The sequence below is a fragment of the Columba livia genome, chromosome 2 (genome assembly GCF_036013475.1).
Source record: "Columba livia isolate bColLiv1 breed racing homer chromosome 2, bColLiv1.pat.W.v2, whole genome shotgun sequence".
Classification (NCBI taxonomy): Eukaryota; Metazoa; Chordata; class Aves; order Columbiformes; family Columbidae; genus Columba; species Columba livia.
This window is the reverse complement of record NC_088603.1, coordinates 134,503,698-134,525,271: the sequence shown is the minus strand read 5'-3', so window position 1 is coordinate 134,525,271 and position 21,574 is coordinate 134,503,698. Positions and strand designations below refer to the sequence as shown.

The 21,574-nt window shown below is 39.1% G+C and overlaps 2 protein-coding genes across 17 annotated transcripts in view; one reads left to right on the top strand and one right to left on the bottom strand.

Moving 5' to 3' along the window:
* The window catches only part of CNGB3 (cyclic nucleotide gated channel subunit beta 3), a 63,499-nt gene extending 59,473 nt beyond the window's left edge, over positions 1 to 4,026 (top strand). Inside the window, exons 17-18 of the mRNA XM_065053936.1 lie at positions 1,656 to 1,836; positions 3,006 to 4,026. Coding sequence (XP_064910008.1) covers positions 1,656 to 1,836; positions 3,006 to 3,248 — 424 coding nt within the window. The 3' untranslated portion in view covers positions 3,249 to 4,026. The remainder of the gene's footprint in view (positions 1 to 1,655; positions 1,837 to 3,005) is intronic.
* Positions 1 to 21,574, bottom strand: part of CPNE3 (copine 3) — a 38,478-nt gene that overhangs the window by 3,580 nt on the left and 13,324 nt on the right. For 9 of the 16 annotated variants that reach the window (XM_065053917.1, XM_065053916.1, XM_065053921.1 and 6 more), the window contains exons 8-15: positions 19,621 to 19,719; positions 16,854 to 16,940; positions 16,193 to 16,252; positions 15,133 to 15,266; positions 14,631 to 14,685; positions 14,492 to 14,543; positions 13,725 to 13,858; positions 11,293 to 11,529 (exon numbers count right to left, since the gene is read on the bottom strand). In XM_065053917.1, coding sequence (XP_064909989.1) covers positions 11,293 to 11,529; positions 13,725 to 13,858; positions 14,492 to 14,543; positions 14,631 to 14,685; positions 15,133 to 15,266; positions 16,193 to 16,252; positions 16,854 to 16,940; positions 19,621 to 19,719 — 858 coding nt within the window. Of the gene's footprint in view, positions 1 to 6,234; positions 9,499 to 11,292; positions 11,530 to 13,724; positions 13,859 to 14,491; positions 14,544 to 14,630; positions 14,686 to 15,132; positions 15,267 to 16,192; positions 16,253 to 16,853; positions 16,941 to 19,620; positions 19,720 to 21,574 lie in introns of those variants that run through there. The other 7 variants (XM_065053927.1, XM_065053926.1, XM_005499463.4 and 4 more) reach the window with 2 other exon arrangements.

The following is a 21,574-nucleotide window of genomic DNA, read 5'->3' as shown; positions in this document are numbered from 1 at the left end:
CCAAGGCTTGTGGAAATGTGGTAAGAAGAATGAAGTCCTGAATGTAGTTGCCTTCTCCATTGTATTTAAGGTAACAAGACAGGAGATGGAGATGTGTATCAGAACTCTTTACATAGTCAAGAAAGAATCCACAGGACAGATGTCAGATAAGGACATAATGACTTAGTTTGGTAAACTGTTTATTTCACAAGCCATCAGCTAGACTCCAAATTGACAACTAATGCTGAATTTGCATCCTGAAGGCCAGGTAAGACGCTTCCACCTCAGGTATAAGGCAGCCATCCTCCTTCTCACTGCTTCTCCCCTTATAAAACCCTCATCTGCTTTGCAATACCTTAATTTCAGCCTGCACTTGTTTATTCTGAAGGATACGGGTGACTGGCTGCTCATGCCTTGGATGGGAATGCTCTCTGCTGGGTAAAAAACTGGCTGGATGGCTGGGCCCAAAGACTCAAATCCACTTGGCAGCCAGTCACAAGTGTTGCTCCCCAGGGCTCAGTATTGGGGCCAGTTCTGTTTAATCTCTTTATCAGGGATCTGGATACGGGGATTGAGTGCACCCTCAGTAACTTTGCAGATGACACCAAATTGGGTGGGAGTGTTGATCTGCTGGAGGATAGGAACACTTTACAGAGGAATCTGGACTGGCTGGACCAATGGACAACTCCTGTTGTATGAGGTTGAACAAGGACAAGTGCTCGGTCCTGCACCTGGGTCACAACAACCCTAGGCAGCACTATATGCTCAGGGAAGAGTGGCTGAAAAGCTGCCCAGTGGAAAAGGACCTGAGTGTGTTGGTCAACAGCTGGCTGATTACGAGACAGCAGCATGCTCAGGTGTCAAAAAAGGCCAACAGCATCCTGGCTTGTATCAGGAATAGTGTGGCCAGCGGGACAAGGGGAGGGATCATTGCCCTGTACTCTGCACTGGTGAGGCCAAACCTCAAATCCTGTGTTCAGTTTTGGGCCCCACAGTACAAGAAAGACATTGAGGTGCTGGAGAGAGTTCAGAGAAGGGCAACAAAGCTAGTGAGGGGTCTGCAGCACAAGTCTTATGAGGAGCGACTGAGGGAGCTGGGGCTGTTTAGCCTGAGGAAAAGGAGGCTGAGGGGAGACCTTATTGCTGTCTGCAACTACCTGAAAAGAGGTTGTAGCGTGGAGAATGTTGGTCTCTTCTCCCAAGTAACAAGCTGTAGGACAAGAGGATATGGCCTCAAGTTGTGCCAGGGGAAGTTTAGATTTGATATTAGGAAAAAATTCTTCATGGAAAGGGTTGTCAGGCATTGGAACAGGGAAGGGGTTGAGTCACCATCCCTGGAGGTACATGTAGATGTGGTGCTTAGGGACATAGTTTAGTGGTGGACTTGGCAGTGCTAGGTAATGGTTGGACTCTATTATCTTCAGGTCTTTTCCAACCTAAAAGATTCTATGATTCTAACACCAAATTACAACAGTAGACCCCAGCTCTACCAGAGCCCAGGGTAAAACCCTTACCCTTTACCCTTTCCAGCTTTGCTCTTGTCACTGGACCTGGAATAAAAAAATTCCCTGGAAATTTTGCCAGATTTTCATCCATGAATGCGACATTTTAGCTTTGCAGGAACTTTGCTCACTTACACGGCCCTGCCACATGTTCTCATTCCTTCCTGTCTCCAGGGTGCTGCTGAAGGAGAAGGGGAAACCTGCTCCAGGACCACCAGTGCAACAACCTCGGGGTTTGGCTGGTCTATTTACGCAGAAACAGGAAACTCCAAAGTTGTTTAAAGCGATGCTTGGAGGTAAAGGAAGAGACGGCCTTACTAGGCTGCTGCAGCTGAAGAGAGAGCAAGACACCCAGGTAATGCCACAGCAAAGAGAGCAGATAATTCCAGGTGCTGAAGAGTGAAACAGGAAAGATACAGGGAGGGGCTGGGGAAATAGAGTAGATGAAAATATAGCCTTACTGCAATCAACAGCCAAAACTCCCACTCCCAGCAGCTGAGATATAATCACTGTACGGAATCTCTGTAAATACTAATTTTAAAATTTGGCTCAAATCTCCCTGGATCTGGACTCTATGCTGAGCAGAGAAAACAAAAGCAAAGAAAAAGTAATGAAAAAAGCAAGCAAGCAAAAATCCTCAAAGTGAGTAAGGATAAAATAGACTTTACAAAGACCCTAATGGCATCTGACCTTTTAATTTCATGTAAGCAACAGTAAATACAGAAATATCCTAACAAAATAATCTGATCCAGCTGACTCAAGCACACAATGAACTTTCCAATTCAAAGTCATATCTTTGGGTGTCACAAATCCTGAAGACAAAATTTAAAGTTTAGCCCACACAGCTAAAACTGATTAAATCTCTAATATACTGCATTTATGAGAAAATTATTATTTTAGTTGATGAAAAATAATTCCCACAGTATACTGCATTCTGAGAAATGCTAAGAAGAATCTGCTCACTTCTACATATTTACCCAAAAGCAGCAGAATTCTGTCTCTATAACTGAACTGGCACTGTTTTCATTTATTTTTTTAAGTTAAACAAGGAACTTTGCTTACACAAATGATATAACTTTATGATTGGACCAGAAACATTGCTCAACTTAATGTGTATTTGTGAACTTCATAGCAAATAGGCTTGGCCAAAGAACCGGGGCACTGGGCAATACGTCAAGATTTACAGAACACTTTTCCTTTCTATACTAGTCTAAGTATATGAATCAAGGCAAGACCTAAGGAAGGGTTGTGTGCCCCAAAATGCGCTTGTTTCATCCTGCTGTATTTATAAGCAGATACTATTACTATCCACAAGCTTTTACCAGGTCTTATGTTGACATTCTGATTCTGAAATGGCATTTTTCATTTAGAAACTGATTTTCAGCACCTAAACGCAAATTTACCTAGGTTGCCTACCATTCATCACAGTGTCCATGCTGTGCCTTTCCACTGCATGTTACGGAATAGAAATACTTCCTGAATTTCTTCTGCAGCATTGGAAAACACGTAACTTCTTGTTTCTAGGAAACTCAAGCTGAAGCAGAGAAAAAGCCTAAAGAAGAGAAGAAATCCGTGGAGCCAGCGGCCACATCTGCACCCCCACCTGCACAAAAGGAAGAGCCAAATGCAGATGCTAAACCTAAACCACCTGCAGTTATGCAAAGAGGAACCAGTAAAGAGTCTCTGATCATTAGTATGTCTCCATCCCCCAGAGCAGGAGAAGGAGAGATCCTTAAAGTGGAAGTTAAAGAGAAAAAAAATACATAGATGGTGCTTTGGGCTGTGGCCCCATCTATTGTCTTGCTGAATTCAGAGATCTAGTGTGGCTTTGCTTTTGGGTACAAAAGATTAAAAGTAGAGACTACTCAAGAGAAAAATCTACCTTCAACCCCCACTTCCTCCTCTCCTGAGACAACCGGACAAATTATTTATATAACTACCCCTTAACGGAGCTTCTGCTGTAATAGGAATTAGAGCTCAGACAATATTTTAGGACCACTTGTTTCTTGTTTAACCCATGCTCTCCTTTTTCTTTTACTCTGTCTTGTTCCTGCCTCTCCTGTTTATCCTCACTTTCTTATTGCTGTTCCTGTTGCTCAATTTACTTCTAACTTTTGTATGCATTCTTTTCTATTTTCTTTTCTGGTTTCCCATCATTATCCTTTTTCTTGTTACTGCCCTACTATTGCTGAAGTTACTCAACTTTCTCTCGATGCTTCTCTCTCCTCCCGTTATACTTCTAATAAACGACCTGCCTTTGTGATCAGGGTGGCTCAGTTTTAGCTTGGACAGAGGGTTACAAAACGAAACCATTGTCAAAAGATCAAAACCACAAAATACAAAAGGGGGAAGAGGATTGGAGCATTATTGCCAGCCTTTTGAAAGCACGAGAATCTACTCCAGTGTCTTCGACCCTGGTGAATAACCATGGCAAAGACTTGGATGTTCACCGCCCCCAGCCCCAGGGGTGACCTTTAACTTTGGGCTGCTGACTTACACATTTGATCTTCTCAAGGGGTTGGGCATTAATAATGCTCTCGGAAGAGCAAGCAGTTGACACTAGCCACTTCAAAACTAAAGGCTGTTGTACAAAAAGCAAGACTCACGCTTTCTGTCTCTGTGGTGGATACCTTCAACCAATGCTCCAGTTCTTCACCTTCATCATAGACCTCGATTGATGGTGCAAGGTGAGCCCCGTTCATCACCGGGGCTGAGCCACATCCCACCTGTGAACTGAAGTAAAGCCTTTCCCAGTGCCACAGCTCCCTGACAAGGAGCTCCCACACCGTCAGCCTTGCGTGTTGACTCAGCACAGAAAGGGATGCAATACTAAACAAAAGACTGAAGCTGTGTTTTAAGCTTAATTATCAATTTTTTCACTTCCACGGGTTTGCGCCTCCTCTCTCTCCCTATTCACTTTCACTCCTCACAGGATGTACAGTTCTGGGAACTAAAACCATTATGCAGAGGCCAAGCCAAGAAATGCTAAGGGCAGGCTTCACAGCTGCTCAGCTGACCAGCCAACCAAGGCAGGCACCGTGCCAAAATTAAACAATTCACTTTGCGGGCTGTATTTGGTCCCGCAGGCTACGCATTCTGCAGGCCTGCTCTTCAAGCCTTTGAACTTCTCTCATCACAGGCCAAAGTGGCAGCCCAACCTGAATCAGTGGGAGCTTTGCCTGAGTAAAAGCGAGGTTATTGAATTCTAGATGCTGCATATTCCACACATCCTCTGACATGACAAATCCCCAAATCTCTTTCAAAAAGAAAGTTTTGTCACATTAGCAGTGAGGTCAAGATTCAATTGCTATGTAGGAAGAACCGTCTTTATTTTTTTGTTACTTGTTAATTGATTTGTAAGAAAAAAGCATGTCACAACAGAGGGAGAAAGTAAGAAGCGTTATAAAAAATTATGTATCTACTGCACATCCAAAAATCTCAATATTAGAAATATTATAGAAATGCTTCACAAATGAGGCCTTCTGCAAATAATAATGATCTATGTATTTATTACAATATATATTGTTCTAACCTCTTTTTGAGAGAGAGAGAGTTGTTAAAACATTACAGAGGAGGGAAGAAAAACCCATAAACCCCCCTATTTTAAGATTTTTGTATGAATGAGTAAAGCACACTCCCACTGCAACACATCCAGTCCCCTTCGGCCTACACAAATGCTACCAACATAACTTCAAATGTTTTCACTGTTGGCATATTTAAGTTCATCCGTCACTCACTGACGTAAATTACAAAGTAAGGGCTGAGACCGCAGCAGCATCACACTGCAGCGACAGAGCATCCCACGAGTTGCTGCTTTGCTACAGCAATTAACAGCTCAGGATCAGCCTGTCAGTTCTGTCTGCTAAATTACCAAATTATGCACAGCTCTCGAGTTCTTAGACCCAAAACGAAAGAGCAGAAATGTCAGTGTTTCCAGAAGATCATGGCCACACAGAGGTAACATCCATCTGGTTTTCTCTGATATCCTGGTTTTCTGTTGTTGGAGGATTTTTCCCTTCCCAGAATTCCTCCATTTTTAGGGGTAGGCAGGGGCGGGAAGGGTCCAGGAATCCACATTGCAAGTATTTATAAGGTTTTCACCAGAAAGAATGACACAAGAAAGGTCAAGATGTAAGATGTAGTAAATCCTTTCAGGAACTAATTTTACCCTGATGATTCCTGACCAGTGGAGATGTCGACTGAATTACTCTGGAGCACTTAGAAGACACAACTTCCAGTAGCAAAGCTCCCTCAGGTTCTGTACAGCATCACACTCTGCTGCAATGCTTGTCTCTAGCATCTCCTTTTCCAAGTAAAGCATCTCAGACTTGACTACACTTGAATGTAAAGAAATTGAAGGGTGGAGTAAGACAAAGTACTTGAAAACTAAAAATAAACAAATCTCCATGGCTCTCTATTTAAAATGCTGTTCGAAAGAAAAGTTTGGGAAAACCTGATAATAATTGTATGAATAGCATGCACAGGAGAGCTCTAAAATGCCAAAGAACATGAAACACTCACTGCTGAAACTGTCCAACTTCAGCGTTATCTTCTTGCTAAAAGCCATTTTGAGATGTTTAATGAAATATACCCTCCACATTCAAAACCACGGAGCGAATAAGTATTTTTCCTCTCATCTGATAACACTTGCAAATCTGAGCTGTTCAGCTTGTGGAATACTCATCAGTGGAACTGCAAAAGCAGCACTTGGCATGATACAGAGAACGCTTAATACAAAAGAACAATGCAAAAATAGTATACTGAAATTATATTTTTAATGCATAGGCGTAGTAAATCAGTTAGCTCCATCAGAACTGAAATACATAGGAAAGTAAAAAAAATTCTTATTACAGGTTATTTCTCTGCTGTACATACGTATATATTACAACTATTAAATGGCAAAAAGCATCTGATTATAAAAACTGCTGTACATCATTTTTATCACAAGGTGGTGCCAGTGACCTACAAGCACATTCACTTTCCAACGAATTGACAGTATTTTGCTTTGTCACCCTCAAACTAATAAGGCATTTTTAACATGTAAAAATAAACAAACAAAAAATGGCAAAGCAACAAAATAACTCCCCTCCCTCTCGACTCACAATCTGCTGCATTCCTCAGAATGTTGCTCCAGCCTAACCTGGAAGGTTCCAAATTTCCCCACAAGCTGTTTGCTGTGCACCTCTAAGAGAACTTATACTGGGAAAATTATTCTTGCTGCTGTCAGGTCTGAAACGCTTTTATTTTACACAGAACAGGGCACATGGAGAAGAAGGTGTCGTTATGCTGCTTAATTCCCTAAGCTTGAGTAACATAGTGGCACTTTTACAACAAATGATCATGAATTCTCTACTGTCAACACACAGAACACGAACAAAAGGGTTTATGTATTTTATATGCTGCAGATATTTAAAATGATACCTATTAACATACTTAAATGCATTTAAATGCACTTCCATGGCAACTTAAAACAGAATTGGTAAATGAACTCCAATGCAGCGCTATACTTGAGGCAGACAGCTCAGAGGAACTTCAGTAGTATCCTGTACTCCTATCAGTAGTACTCATCCACATCAGTGAACCTTGACAAGCACTAATACCGCATCCAGTTATCTCTGTACATGGAGCAAGTAGCTGTGAAACAGTTTACTGTTCCAAAAATCATACAATATCAATGTGCAGCAGTGTGATTTAGGTTCATTATAACTACTTCCTTGATCTTTATATTTTGTGTTGCATATTTGGCATGACACTTCATCATAATTTTATATATAGTTACACACTTGTACTACACTGATAAAAAGATGACTGTATATTTTTATATAATGAAGCAAATCAATTAGATTTCAAAAAAGAAAGAACTTGGCTTAATATGAAACAAAAATCTCTTCCTTAGTATTCCACTACTGAAACTATTTAGGAAGCCCTTCCACCAAGGAAAATGGAGTGGAGAATAACACATACAGGCATGACTGACAACTAGTCAGCTGTCTACAACATATCTTTTTTTACAGGATGTATAAGACAATCTCAATACATATATCTCTCATCCACCAATGTTTATGTGAATTCAGATTTTTGACAGGGTTGTATCTGTATGGAAAAAAAAAAGAAAGAGCAGCTCCAGCAACTAAAGAGGTCATATATACTATGAGCTGGTGCCATCTGGAGCACTCAAGGATGATAAATTTAGTGTTAGTCCATTCTGTTCTGACATGTTACAACTAGACCATCCAAAATCAGATCAGTCGGATGTCTAACACTAAACCAATTCAAACGTGAAACTGCAAAATTAACGTTCAGGATGGGCATTTTGGAAGTGATAAATGAGACCTTTACATCCACCTATGTTACATGAACTAACAGGATCAGAATTGATCCTCAAAGCCGCATGCAGCTGGGAGACAAGAACGCTTCATCTTTCCACTAAGCAACACAACATGATTTACACTTCCTGTAAACGGTGAATAAAAAGCTTGAGCCAAGAAAACAGAACAGAAATTATTTGCCCCAGGGAAATGAAACCTGATTACAGGATTAGAGCTTATAGACTTTCTTATGTCTCCCTACCGGGAGGGAAAAAGCAAGATTGCATTTTTGCAGGCACTTTTCATTAGTGAGCTCATGAAAAAGAAGCATGATTCAAAATATGACAAAACCAATATAAATTGGGTAGCACTTTCAAGATCTGTCTTTGCTTGAAAATCTTCAGACAAAACCTTTTTACCTGGAAAGTACATTCCCACTTCACAAAATGCCCTTTAAAGATCAATAGTCATGGCTGGTTTATGGAAAAAAAAAACAACTAAACCACAATAAAATGTGGACATTCTGCTTTCCAGCACAGTACACACCAAAGCACACCTTACAGCCTTTACAGTCCTCAAAGGCTAAGAGTATTTTTCTGAGATGTTAGAGGTTTATCTTGATTCACACTAGTTATTCCTCTACTACCTTAAGGGACTGCTCTCTATAAAAGAGTATATACTTTAACGACTTGTTGGCTCGTGTTCACACAGCCTCAATCCCAGGCACTGGCTAAAGGCACTGAGGTGGCAAACGTGACACAGGCACGCAAGGAGGGGCCCTGCATTCTGTTCTGGCCCTCGGCTCATTCTGAAACTCCTGTGACAAAATTGTCCTATGGTGGCTTAATAGACACGGATGTCTCAAGTATTGCAGATTCATTGAAGTACATATAAACTTTTATCTGCTTGGTGGGGACACACCCTCTTTTTCATTTCTGGCTCATTTTATGATCACTGAGAAACCACAGTCCCTGGTGTTGATCCCCACAAAAGTAACTGAACACTCCCACTGGCCATATTCATCAAACAGGCAGCTGCTCCCCTTCCAGCTGTTTCCCCTCTTCTCTCTGCATATTCAACCTCTTTTTTTTCCCCCTCTTCAAAATAAAATGCATCCATGTAAGCACCGTCTCTCAAATGGACATCAAATATCAACACAATAACAATTATGGCCCTTGAAAGGCACACTTGGCAAAGTGTTTTGCAGGCAAAAAGCTAACAGACATGACCATACAGTGGTGTGTGCATACATGTAGACAGAAGCATCTCAAGAACCAAAGTCAGTAGATAAGCAAGGAAAGCAAGCACGAAGTCTTGGCTGCCCTGCTCAGCCCATTCACTTTGCAGCAGGATTCCTGGGAGGCTGCAGTTTGTAGGTGCTGAAGTAGTTCACCACTTGCTGAGGGACTTCTGCCAGGACACACTGCGCCAGAGCTTCTTTGGGAGACTTATAAAAAAAGAACATCGAGTTTCAGTTTCCACCAACTGTTAACAGAGATCCTAAGATGGGTAACAAGCACATCCTCTACTAGGCCAATTTAAAGTCTGACATTTTACAGAGGAATTTACTCAGTGCCCTTGTGGTGCAGACGGATCCTTCCCTGACATCTTCACCATCTCATTCCCATTCCCAGGCACCAGCTGTCTGCCGTGTTCCGCTGCAGGAACAGGATCTGGGTGTGCAAAGGGTTTGCCATGTCTGAAGATACCTTTTGTCATATGAAATACACACAGAGGGCAGATGTTGCAGTTCAGCCAGGTAAACACACTTCCACTATCTGCCTAAGGTGACCCTTCAGGGGCTTGTCTCAGCATCTGCAAACCAATTCTCATCCACAATATCTGCCCTGCTACAGAGCAGCTCTCCCAGAGATACTGTTTTTACTGAAAGTCTAAGTATCAATGAAGAAAAAAAGCACCTCTTCTTCCAGAAACTGAAAGCATTTGAATATATAATTTTATACTGAATATTGACCTTAGTTAATCCACATCCAAGCACATTATTCAGTAAGCATATTCTGTACTGATTTTGCTCTCCTTCCTCCTTTCAGTTTGCCTGAGTTGCTCTGAGATTAGACAAAGAACTTGTATCAAAAGTAAACATAAAAATACAGAGCAAAATAAGAAGGTATAGGAGTATTAGTAACAGGGTTAATACTAAGAAACAAAACGAAATTAGAATATATTGCAATGGTGTCCTGGTTTTGTTAAAAACAAGACCAGTTCTCTTTTAAGTGAATTTTCCTTTCAGCTAAGTTCTTCTAAGTACCTCCTAAGTAACTGCACTTTTCTTCTAAGTAAATGCATGTTTTTCAGACACTGTGCTCCAGAGCTGGTCAGATGACCAAAGGAATGCAGAAGAAGCTCATGTTTAGATTTATTACTATGATAACCAAAGTTAACTGATAACTGGACATATTTGCAAGGCCGGGTGGACAGAACAGGTGACTAAAACTGACCAACTGACTATTCCATCCCATATGCATCATACAGCCTACAAAAGAGAGAGATCACGAGGGTCTTGCTCTCTTTGACCATGGCCCGCATCTTAAGAGGATCCTGCCAGTCACGCCTGTGATCCAAGGCCTGAGACGCTGCAGCTGCTGGAGCGACACCAGCTCTGTGCCAGAGGGGTTAAACGCTACTTCACCCCAGACATTCAGGACTGGGTTTGTATATTTTGTATCATTTTCTCTATTTATTAGTAACATTAGTAAAGCCTTTAAAACCTTTCCAACTTGAAGTCTCTCTTCCTTCCTCCTTATCACTTTTTCCTATCTAAGGGGCGGGTGAGTGAAGGGGTAACAGTGAGCATCTGCCACAGTTGTTTGTCACCTTGCAATACAACTTTGACAGATGGAAATAAAAATATTGATCTTACATTCCCCATCCTGAGCATTTTTCTGAATCAACTTTTTCCAGTGATACAATATTTAAAGGTCAGACTATATTAGCCTGTGCATATTTTATTAGGTTCTGCAGCAAAAAAATCAGGACTCCATTCTTTCACTGCCTGGGGTTTTTTTGGTCTATTTGCTTTAATGAAAATGAAAACTATCACCACTACTGTGCTCACACACGGCTTCTACTGATTACGACCTCTGTGATTTAGTCTTGAATTTTACCCCTGCTCTAAAATGTGAGACTAAACCACACGTACAAATGGGCATCCACAATAAAAAGCACTTTTCCATAAGAACAAAAGCACAGTAAGTTCTTCTTCCCAAATGAAAACCACATTCGTGTAATCAAGTCTGAGGGAAATTTACAAACATCATTCCCCTGCAGCAACATGTCAGAAATGCAGCACTCAAACCAAAAACAGACTCTTTTTAAACATGAGTCGGCTCACCTAATGTGAAGTATTTTTTTTATCATTTGACAAAAAAATTCTCAGAATTCATTTTGGAGACACTGCAAAGCTTAGGACTGTAAGTAGGATATCCTAGCAAACCCAGCATGCCTCTACAATATTTATTAATCACACCATTAAGATTACTTACATTTTGAAACTTTCTGAATGGCACAAACTGGACAATGTCTCTGACAGCTGGTTCTCCCGATGAGGACCTAAGGACTCCATTGTCACCATCAAGAAACTCCATAGCATCAAAGTCTGCTCCTCCAACACCAACAATTATAATGGACATGGGCAATTTTGAAGCATTAACTATAGCAGTTCGAGTTTGATCAAGGTCTGTTATCACACCATCCGTTATGATCAGAAGTATAAAGTATTGCTGTCAAGACAATAAACACTGTGCTATGACAAAGAAATAGAAAACATGTAGGTACGTACATGTAAAAAAATGAACATACAGACTACACACTGTTGTCACTTTGAGCACGTTCAATGCACTCACTGAATTTTACAATCAAACATTTAAGTTGTGGCCAGGCTTCATCTGTACAGTCCAAATAAATTTATAAGGCAGACATCATCAATCTTTTAAAAGAAGTCACCTTTAAACAGCCACCTCCCAAAAACTCGATGGCATCACCCTCCCTCTCTCCAAAAGCCCCAGACAAACCAACAGTTAACCTATCTTCTGAGTATTTATCCTAGGATAGAAGGCAGTTTATTGAGGTTTTGGACAAGGAAAGATTTATTGAGGATCTGGACAGAGGCTGGTACCAAGGTGACGGGAGCTATATCCTCCATTTCTTTGTTACCTTAATTCTCTCTCTCTGCTACCTGTGAAACTCGTGTTTCCTTTCTAGTCTACCAATACCTTTATGAAATGCTGCCCTTCGCTTCATTCAGTTAAGAGCAGATCAACAAAGAGTGTGCTACCAAGGGTAATGAAACCGGCTTTCATTTTTTCAGTGTCTTCCTAAGATCCTAAATATAGACAAAACCACATTTTTTGCCAAAAAAACATCATGACCATTTTCAAATTCCTTTAAGCATGTTTTCTAGCTGCTTTATGAGGTTAATTACCAAGGCATCCGAGACCATTTTGCAGTATTTTGGTAATTTATTCAAGTACCACTTGAGTTACTTCCACTATAATGCTAGGGCTTCTAAAAGCTGGCATCTTAGCCTCTGTTCTGGATTGAAGTATCAAGAACAAGGTAGAAATACAAAGTTCAGAAACTATCAAACACTTTTCAGACTTCAGGTCTTCTCTCAGTTTGTTCATTTCAGATGATTACTGGCAAGCACAAATTGAAGTTCCAAAGGTACTACCAGTATTCTTAGAAGTCTTCCTCTTCAGTACTTTGCTTCCCATCTTCCCTTATCTGCCTCCAAAATAATTGGTTTTCCCTTATCTCCTTTTCTCATTGCTTCCCACCACTCCATTTCCCCACTTCAACAAAAATGTCTACACAGCAACTGTGATCAGAGAAGGCTACGAACGGCAGGACGACAGCACATCACACTGGATTTATTTCTCTCTTCTTATACTTCCCCCATACCGGAAAAAAAACAACTCCAAAACTGAAAGCCAACCTAAAGTATCTACAATATGCCTTAAATGCCAAGCCAGTGAACTTTCTCCAATATATTCTTTCAGGCAATAAAAATCAATCTCTTGCTAGGGATATTGCACTCTCAGAAAAAAAAAAAAAAAAGTACAAAAGTTTTGCTGCTTTCATAATACATATTGATGACAGTTGCTACTGAAAGACTACCAAGGCAAAACCTTACAAACCTCTTGGCATATGAAAATCCATAACTCTTTTCCAAATTGGTTTGCACAGGTACATTTGTATGCAAAAATAACTGATTTTATTTTCTGATTTTACACGACCTCTGAGATACCAGTATCTGCTGTCATCAATGATTTAGGGTATTTATGGCTTCGGATCTGCTGATCTCACATGGATTATTATCTAAATGATTTGATACTCAAGACTTGCTCTTCAGACTTCCTATTTCTTAATAAGCTCAACAACTCACACATACAATTTTAACAGGGAGGAGGGCACAGCACATACAGCACTTGAAGCTTTATAGTACAGACAGTTGTCTATGTTAGTACTGAGGAGTCACGGAGCTATATCCTCCATTTCTTTGTTGCCTTACTTAATTCGCTCTCTCAACTATCTGACATGAAACAAGTTCTAGTATTTTTCCCAGGTGAGATAAAATCACTCTCCTACATGCAAAGGATAAAATTAGATGCTAATACCTTTATAGCACTGTAATAACTTTGAACAGAAGATACTATAAAGGTGCCATGTATTTTTAAGTTGATACTTCAAATCCAAAGAGTTTATTTAGTTAGTTTGGGAGAAAATTGTTATGTACAATCTGCAAAAATCAGTTAGCTTTTATCTCGTTTTGCGGGTACCAAACACCAATCCACAAGGTACATGGCTAACTGTTTAAACAACTATACTTATAGGCTTAAAAGAGAAAAATAATATTTATAAACTAGAAGGGGAAAAAAAAGTAAGAAAAATACACACACTACCATAAAGAACTTACAGATGCTGTTTGCTGTTGTGTAGCTGCAGCAGCAAATCTTGCCACATGATTTATAATCGGAGAAAAATTTGTTGGCCCATATAACTTTACTTGAGGAAGACAAGCCCGATACGCATCAACGATGCCTTGGATTCCTAGAGAACACAAATAGATCATATTAATTTTTCACACCTGATCTTCCTAGAACACTGTATATATCATGTGTTTAAAGAGATGATGAATAGAATTAAAATTAACCATGATTAAAAAAAATTACACATGAGCAATGGAGGCCTTCAGCTTGACCAGTGCTAAACACCCATGCTTAACATGCTTGGCTTTTTGCAAACAGAAAAGCCAATTACCATATACTTAAGTGCATGTAGCTGAATTATAACAGTTCTCTCCCGCTGGATGCTTGTGGCAGTTCGTAGTGTGATCAGAGAGGCCACACTGAACAGGCACTAGAAGATTTGCACTCAAACCAGACCACCCCACACCTGCAGCGAAGTAGAATTAAGAGGTTTGACAACACGAGGGAACTGTTCACAGCTCTCCTCTGCTGTGCCCTGGCTGTTTAAAACACTTTTTTCACAAACTGTTACAGAAGAGAGACCAAATGCTATTCTTAATAACTAAGAAAATGGTTATAAAATTGTTTCCTGCTACACAGCTAAACTCATTATTTAATTAGAACAACATGCTTCACAGTTCACCTTTCAAGTGTTTTTATCCCTTCACTTTAGACATTTCATTCTCTAGGTCTGGTGTCACTTTCTCAGACTTACCATTACAGAATGGGTTTGATGGGTTAAAATTTATTGGGAATTCATGTGACACCTGTCAAAACACAGAAGACATAGTCAGGACTGTATACACAATCTCCTTTTGAAGTGTTTTGAGTTGTGCATTTACATATTCCATTACCTGAAAGGAAGGAGGAATTTGTGCACCAAATCCAAAGGCTGGAAACATCTTATCTCTAAAAAAGGCAATTTTGAGAAAATGAAGTAAGTGACTTTCTTTAAAAGCTGTTATAGAGTTCAGTAAGTTTAGCTAATTAGTGCTGCTTTTGATCAGTAAAAATGATGCTTATTAAGCACTAAAAGGCAAAATTAAATAGAAGTTCCCTCCTGTAATTGTCTCTAGAACCAAAACCAGTCTTTAACACCCAGTTGGCAAGAATGCAAGCATTTATTTAAATTAATGCTGCTCTTTACAGCACAGATGAAAAGCCTTGCTTGTCTGCTGTAAACATAAGCTTCTGGTTGTGATTGTGCAGTAACTACAAAGTCCTTTTTAACTCTGCATTTCAGCTCAGAAGTTTCATTCCAATGTATCTGTTGGCATCTTCAACACTGGTTTAAGAAACTACCAGAGAAATCTATACATATATAAAAAAATATTTAAACAAAAATCTAGAACTTACGTATCATAATCCTGAATGACCATTCCCACAGACCAAATGGCTGTTAGGTATTCATTAACTCCATTAGGGCTCAGGTAATGCAGAGAGTCTGGAGAGCGAGGGTCTCCGTTGGAGCCTGTAAAATCTATCCCCACCTGTCAAATGCAATATTTATATCACATCACTGTTAGAGGTAAGATTATGCTTCTTATCTCTGGCAAAGCCAGAGAGAAAATCATGGATGGATGAGTTGTAAACTCGGCATTAACAGGACATATACAAATCTATCGGGCACAATGCTTAGATGCAGGTTTCTTGAGTATTAACACGCTTACAACAATGCCACTATAAAACCAGCAGAAGTTCTGCATCTCTCAGAAGGACTGAAATTACTTTCATCTGTCAGGTTTTCACTATGTTTACTTTCAGTTACCATTCACAGCAGCTCTCCAACAACTGTCAAATTAATTTCACCCTGTATCTTGCCATACACATCTTTCCTCTCAGACATACAACCAGCGAGCACTACAGAAACCCTAGTGATAGATCCATCTCTGAGCCAACGGGTCTTCTCTGCTTTGGTGATGAGGCATATTGCTGGGGTAAAGACATCTTACTGTTATTTGTGCTGCACTTGGTTCACAAATCATATAACTTAAGGGTCCCAACCCATATGATTCTTTATTTGTTGCTTTCATTAAGCAAAGGGCCTTGAAAAACACCATCAAGTGCAAAAGTGAAATCTTTGGTCAGAGGAAGAAAGAAGGAAAAAAAAAAGTTCTTATGGAAAGGAAACTTGAAATAAATCAGAGATCTGTAAATTTCTCGTTGGTCTTTCATCCACACAGCTCAGCTAGTTCCTAACAAATATAACTATGGGTTCAGAACTTTGTGCTACGAGTAAAGAAAATTATGTTTCCTAAACAAACTAGATGGACTCTGGCACAATGGCTTCCTCCCTTCCATGCTAAAGAACAAAAACAAATAAACAAACAATCAAATCAAGAGCACATGCAATCAATTATATACTTCAGTTTGTTATAAAACTCAAAAGCTACTTTATATAAACAACTTAACTTACTGTGAAATTCAGCTGACACCCACCCATGATGTAATCAAGGAATGTACATTCTACTATGATCTAAAAATGGAAATTAAAAACAAAAATTAACTTCTTTTCTTAATGGGAGAAAAACAGTATTATTGCAGCAATTTTTGAGGTTCCAGATTTGTTATCTTTACCCCAAGACAAGACAGTAAAGCACTTCTTTTACTGTATAGATACCCCACCCACCCACTGCAGTGAGGATATCTGCAGCATGTGCTATCACACGCTCAGTGCTTCAGAATCAGGCCTGTCACAAAATTACAGGCAGGCAACGAAGCAGCTCCAAAAGCACTATCATTTATAAAACAACATATTATGACAGACTTACCAGATTTTAATGTACCATAAAATGGTGAGATGGGAAATGCAGAGGTTCAGGAATGGCCTTACAAATGGTAAGAGACCTTTGCCATGTAGATGGCATCTTCAAGAGAAAGTGAGGAGGCGGGAGGACAGACACATGATTCAGCTGTCAATCTGTCTCCTCATAGGAATCAGAGCCCTTAAATATTTACTTTATCTGGAACTTCCACGCATTTCAAAGTTTCTTACAGTTTGAGGGTAAAAGCATACTAGAAGACAACTGTTATGCCGAAACACTTAAAAAACAGTCATGCCAGAATATATTACTGACCTCACAGTGCTTAACGCTCACAATGCCAGAGTTTTTATAGTTTTTTTTCTTCTGTCTTTTCTTTTCATTGATGCACTCAAATTCTACCTGCATGCAGGCAAACAAATTCAACAGAAGCACTATAAATATTATTTATGCAACAAATTTAAAAATTCTTTATTCTAGGATTGATACTTTGGGCTGCTATTAAAAATGCAGTTTGTTTCACTTTTAAACAAAATTAAACCCAGTCTGCCCAAAATCAGCAAGAAAAACCTCATTATCAAGACAGACATCCTCTCCCACCCAAAGGCTTACAAAAATGTTTGTTTAGACAATTGCATTTCAACCAGACAAAGAAATCCTGTACCATGTTCCCTCTGAGAATCCTCCTAACAACCTTCTCTTTGGTAAAGAGAGAGTGATTCAGGCAAAGCTTCACTGTTTCCAGCAGCCATGGCAGTAATATACAAAAGAAAAGGTTTATTTTTCATCTTTCCAGACTCAGTTGTTGAGGCTTCATCAACTAAGCCAATATCTTAACCTCCAAGTGCAATCACCAGCTCGTCAGGTTAAGCAGCTCCTGCCATCACACAACATATCTGGTGCACAAGCAGTCTGAGGAGATATTCCAGACACACCTTCTGTGTCTGTGTCAGAAATAGGTTCTGCTGCTTTGGTTTAAGTTAAGTAAGTTTTAAAAAGTGATCTTGCAATTAATCTCAAGCAAAAAAGCACAGACAAGGCCAGTACCTAAGAAGTCTGCATGTCTCTTCTTCACCTTCTCTTTTTCACCATCAGCATCTTTCTATTTGATGGATTTTGTCTTTCAGGGTCTCATTGTACTACGTCAATTGGTGAGGTTCTCACTAATAATGGCCATGGGACACACGGGATGTATAATATTTCAACTATATTTTATAATCTTCCAACCAGCGCACACTGGCAGCATGCATGAAGGGAAGATACACCTTAAAGGATGGGGGGAAAAAAAATAAACCACTAATTCTCCAGAGAGTGAGAAGCCACCCTTTCACTCCAGTTATATAAGATCAGCTTCTTCAGCAACTAGGGACACAGAGTCACACCCGCTTTCACCTGAAGTAAACTTGAAAGAAGTTGTGCCAAATCTGCCACAGGTGCAGCTGATGTCAGACTTGTGGGAGTAACTAAAGATCACATGTGGAATACATAAAGACAAATTCTAATGTGCAGTGGAAATATTTTACAGGTGTTATCAAATTAATCAGATCACGCAGGATTACAGGTTAGTTAAAATAGAGGAAGCCTGAAGCACATTATTTGTGTTGGTTCTTATCTTCACTTCATCTTACTCACACAGCAACAGGTTACTTAGAATAGGTACAGCCACAGTTCTCATGAAACCAACTTTCTTAAAGCACTTCCCAACCTAGCAGATTATAACTTAAAAGTACCTTTTCTTTAAATTCACAAGAGACTGCACCTGCTATCCTACTAGGGGAACAACAAAAACAGATATTTGTATTCCCACGGAGCCTTTACACAACACATTTCACACTGCACAGGAGCTCCCTGTCGCAGTTCTTAGAAAAATACGTGCCTGAAAATGTGAACATAGAGAGCTGCTAGGTTTGCCTAATTTACAATACTGCTCTATAACAAAAGTGCAACTTAGCAAGATGTCTCTTTTTTTAAAGATTCATAAAACCTTCATTAAAAATGCAGGTAAAAAAAGATTTTCCTAAATCCCCCTGTTCCATGTCCTGTTTTTTTTTCATGCTTTAATTACAATAATAAGTATCACTGTCAGCATTGAAAGCTAAACTGACACCATCTAGCCCCTGAAAATCTAGGAAAAAAAGAGAAAAACACCTAAGAGCTCCAACTAGGCAGCATATGAATTACATGCATACGAGTCCAAAATTCCTTACAAGCATTATAAAACCTTAAGAGGCATTAAACAGAACTGTACATAATTCAAAATGAATTCAGAAACTGGAAGACAAGCGTGTCAGGGCACAAAGCAGCAATCGAAAACCACTATAGTCAAGACTGACTCTTCATATTCAACAGCTCTGAAGGATTAAGTACAAACTGAACACTCAAGATGTTACAAAAGCACAAGCAGGCACTCACTATATTGTTATTATTAATGCAGGAGCTGTTCTGCAGATTTTACAGAAACAAAGGAAAAAATGGTAAACGATTTTAACAACATACATGACCATAAACCACTTTTACATTAAGGTTGCTATACTAACCTTCTTCAAAATTTAACCTTGCCTATTAAAACGTTTGCAAATTGTTACAGTTCTTAAGAACATGAAGGGTTATTTCACTCTAAAGAAGAGCCATCTAAGGTAACACATTCAATTGCATTTTCATGCATGGGCATAAACATCAACTTTCTCCGTATTCACTAGAATACACCTGATAGTTGATAAGTGCCATACTTGAAATAAAGTCATTAGTAAAATCTGCCTTTCAACTGCGGTGACATTTGTATTGTATTCTGTCTTTGACACTCCCAATTCTTTGATTTCTGTATTGTTATGATTAATGAAATTCATTTGTGATGACAGATGGGTATTTAGATATGTAATATTAAAAACTGTAACCAAGATATTCATCCTAGGAAAGTGGATGCATAACATAAATGCTGAGTCAGCTTAAAATACAGTAGATTGTCAATGTGTAGCCTAACTCAGCTTCAAAAGCTGCAAGACAAGTGACATAAGTTTTGCTCCAGAATGAGTATATCAGCTTATCAAGGACACACAGGCAGTTCAGACTGTGCAAGACTTACAGGTGAGGACCTTGACGCTTCCTTCAGTTTTGACATTGTAGTTTGAAAACTTCCTATGAGATCATGAGACCCATCACTGTCATAGTCGTAGCACTCAACCTAAAATGAAGCATTATTCAGTGTTAGTAACAGAAATGGCCCTACAAAAGCAATAAATGCTGCAATGACATTCCTTGTTCAGGCAAACCTGAACGTCCAAAAACATACTTAAGTCTCTTATATCATGGAGATTTTTCTCACACTGCAGTCTTAGAACTGCACAGAGTTGCATCTAAAAATTACAGATTAAGATTGGGTAAACGTCAATATACCCAGTTTCAGATCAGATCTTCCACTTAAGCAAAGGAAGAGACAAGAATACTGAGCAGTGCCAGGTCCTGCATGAGCAGGTAACAGCAATTATACTGGACTATGTTTGAGGAGTGAGGGGGTGTTAAGAAGAATAGGAAAACAATCCGTAATTTTTTTTTCTGTCCTCACAGATTAAGAGACTTCGTTTTTCAGAGGTATTAAGGAAATTGAACAATCTCTGAGCATCCAGCTAAAAACTTGGTAAATCGGCTATTCAGTGATCACAAGAGTTACATTAATACTTTTACATTACTTTATTAAACTTCAAACTAACTCAGAATTTAAAAGTATATGAAGGTTCAGCCCTAAAACTAGAAAAAAGACTTGATCCTTTTTTTAAGATTAGCAAATTTAAACAGTCACTATGACCCACACTTCATGGATCTGAATGTCAACTAAAATACCTCTTTTCCTGTATTCAGTGTTTAAGGCAAAGTTTTACTATACAATAAATTCGTCTTTTAACACAGCAATCCACCAAAGAAGGCAGAACAAGGGAAAAATACATTTTTGCATGTGTGTTTGAAAGCTTATCTGTTTGAGTGAGCATCATTTTACCACTCTTACTTTACAGTGTCCTCAATTTTTGTTTTTAAAAAGCTCAACTTAGGAATGTGCCCCAACTCCCTTTCTAGATAAAAAGCTCAGTATTTATCTATAATAGCATATGCTAATTCCATCCACTTCTGATATTTTTATTTCAGTTTAGCAACAGAGACATGCTAGCTAAATTAAATTAATCAAATCACAGAAAACAAATTAAAATAATAATAAAAAAATAACAATAACAAAGTCGAAGTAGGCATCCTCTATTATTTGGAATCAAAACAAACTCCAAGAAACACTTTTCTGAATATATATGGCTTAAACTGAACAGCCATTTTCACATCAGTTTTTCCAGACTGAAAAAATCCTATGTTATATTCAAGAAACAATTTAGATTACTGCTTGCCCACTTCATTTAGGAATAACAAAGTAAAGCAAACAACAAATACAGTTAAGCTTCTGAGAGGAATTAGCTTTCTGAAAGCAAACAGTAATGTTCAAGTACAAAATGTGATATGCAGATCACAAGCTCTACACTGTGCAGAACACACCTCTATGTTGCAGTTTGCACTACTCTAACATTTTGAATGCACAAAAAATAAATAAAATGCATGCACATGCACTGAATAGCAACTTAAATCTCATACAAGCAGCCACAGTACCAACAGACCAAAGTTAAAGGCAGATGCTGTGTAAAAATTATTTTGAATGCCATAAATTAAGCCAATCAAATACTCAGCCAAGTGCTTCAGTACCTAAAATGTAAAACTGAAGACATGTCCTGAGCCAAAGTTATGATACCTGTTCACGGTTAGCCGTTATTTCTTTGCCATTTTAAAGGGATTAAAGTTTGTCTTGCTGAATATATTTGACCCATCTAAGCCAATTTTCAATACTTACTGCAGGCAAGACAGAAATATTTCTTTTATTCCACGTATGCTCTCCTGGACACGCAATAGCACAAAGGAACCACAGGATAAAATTGCATATGTATGTATTTTTCCCCAGCAGAACTAGGCACGCTTGCTCCAGACGAAAGACTCACATTTTCAACACA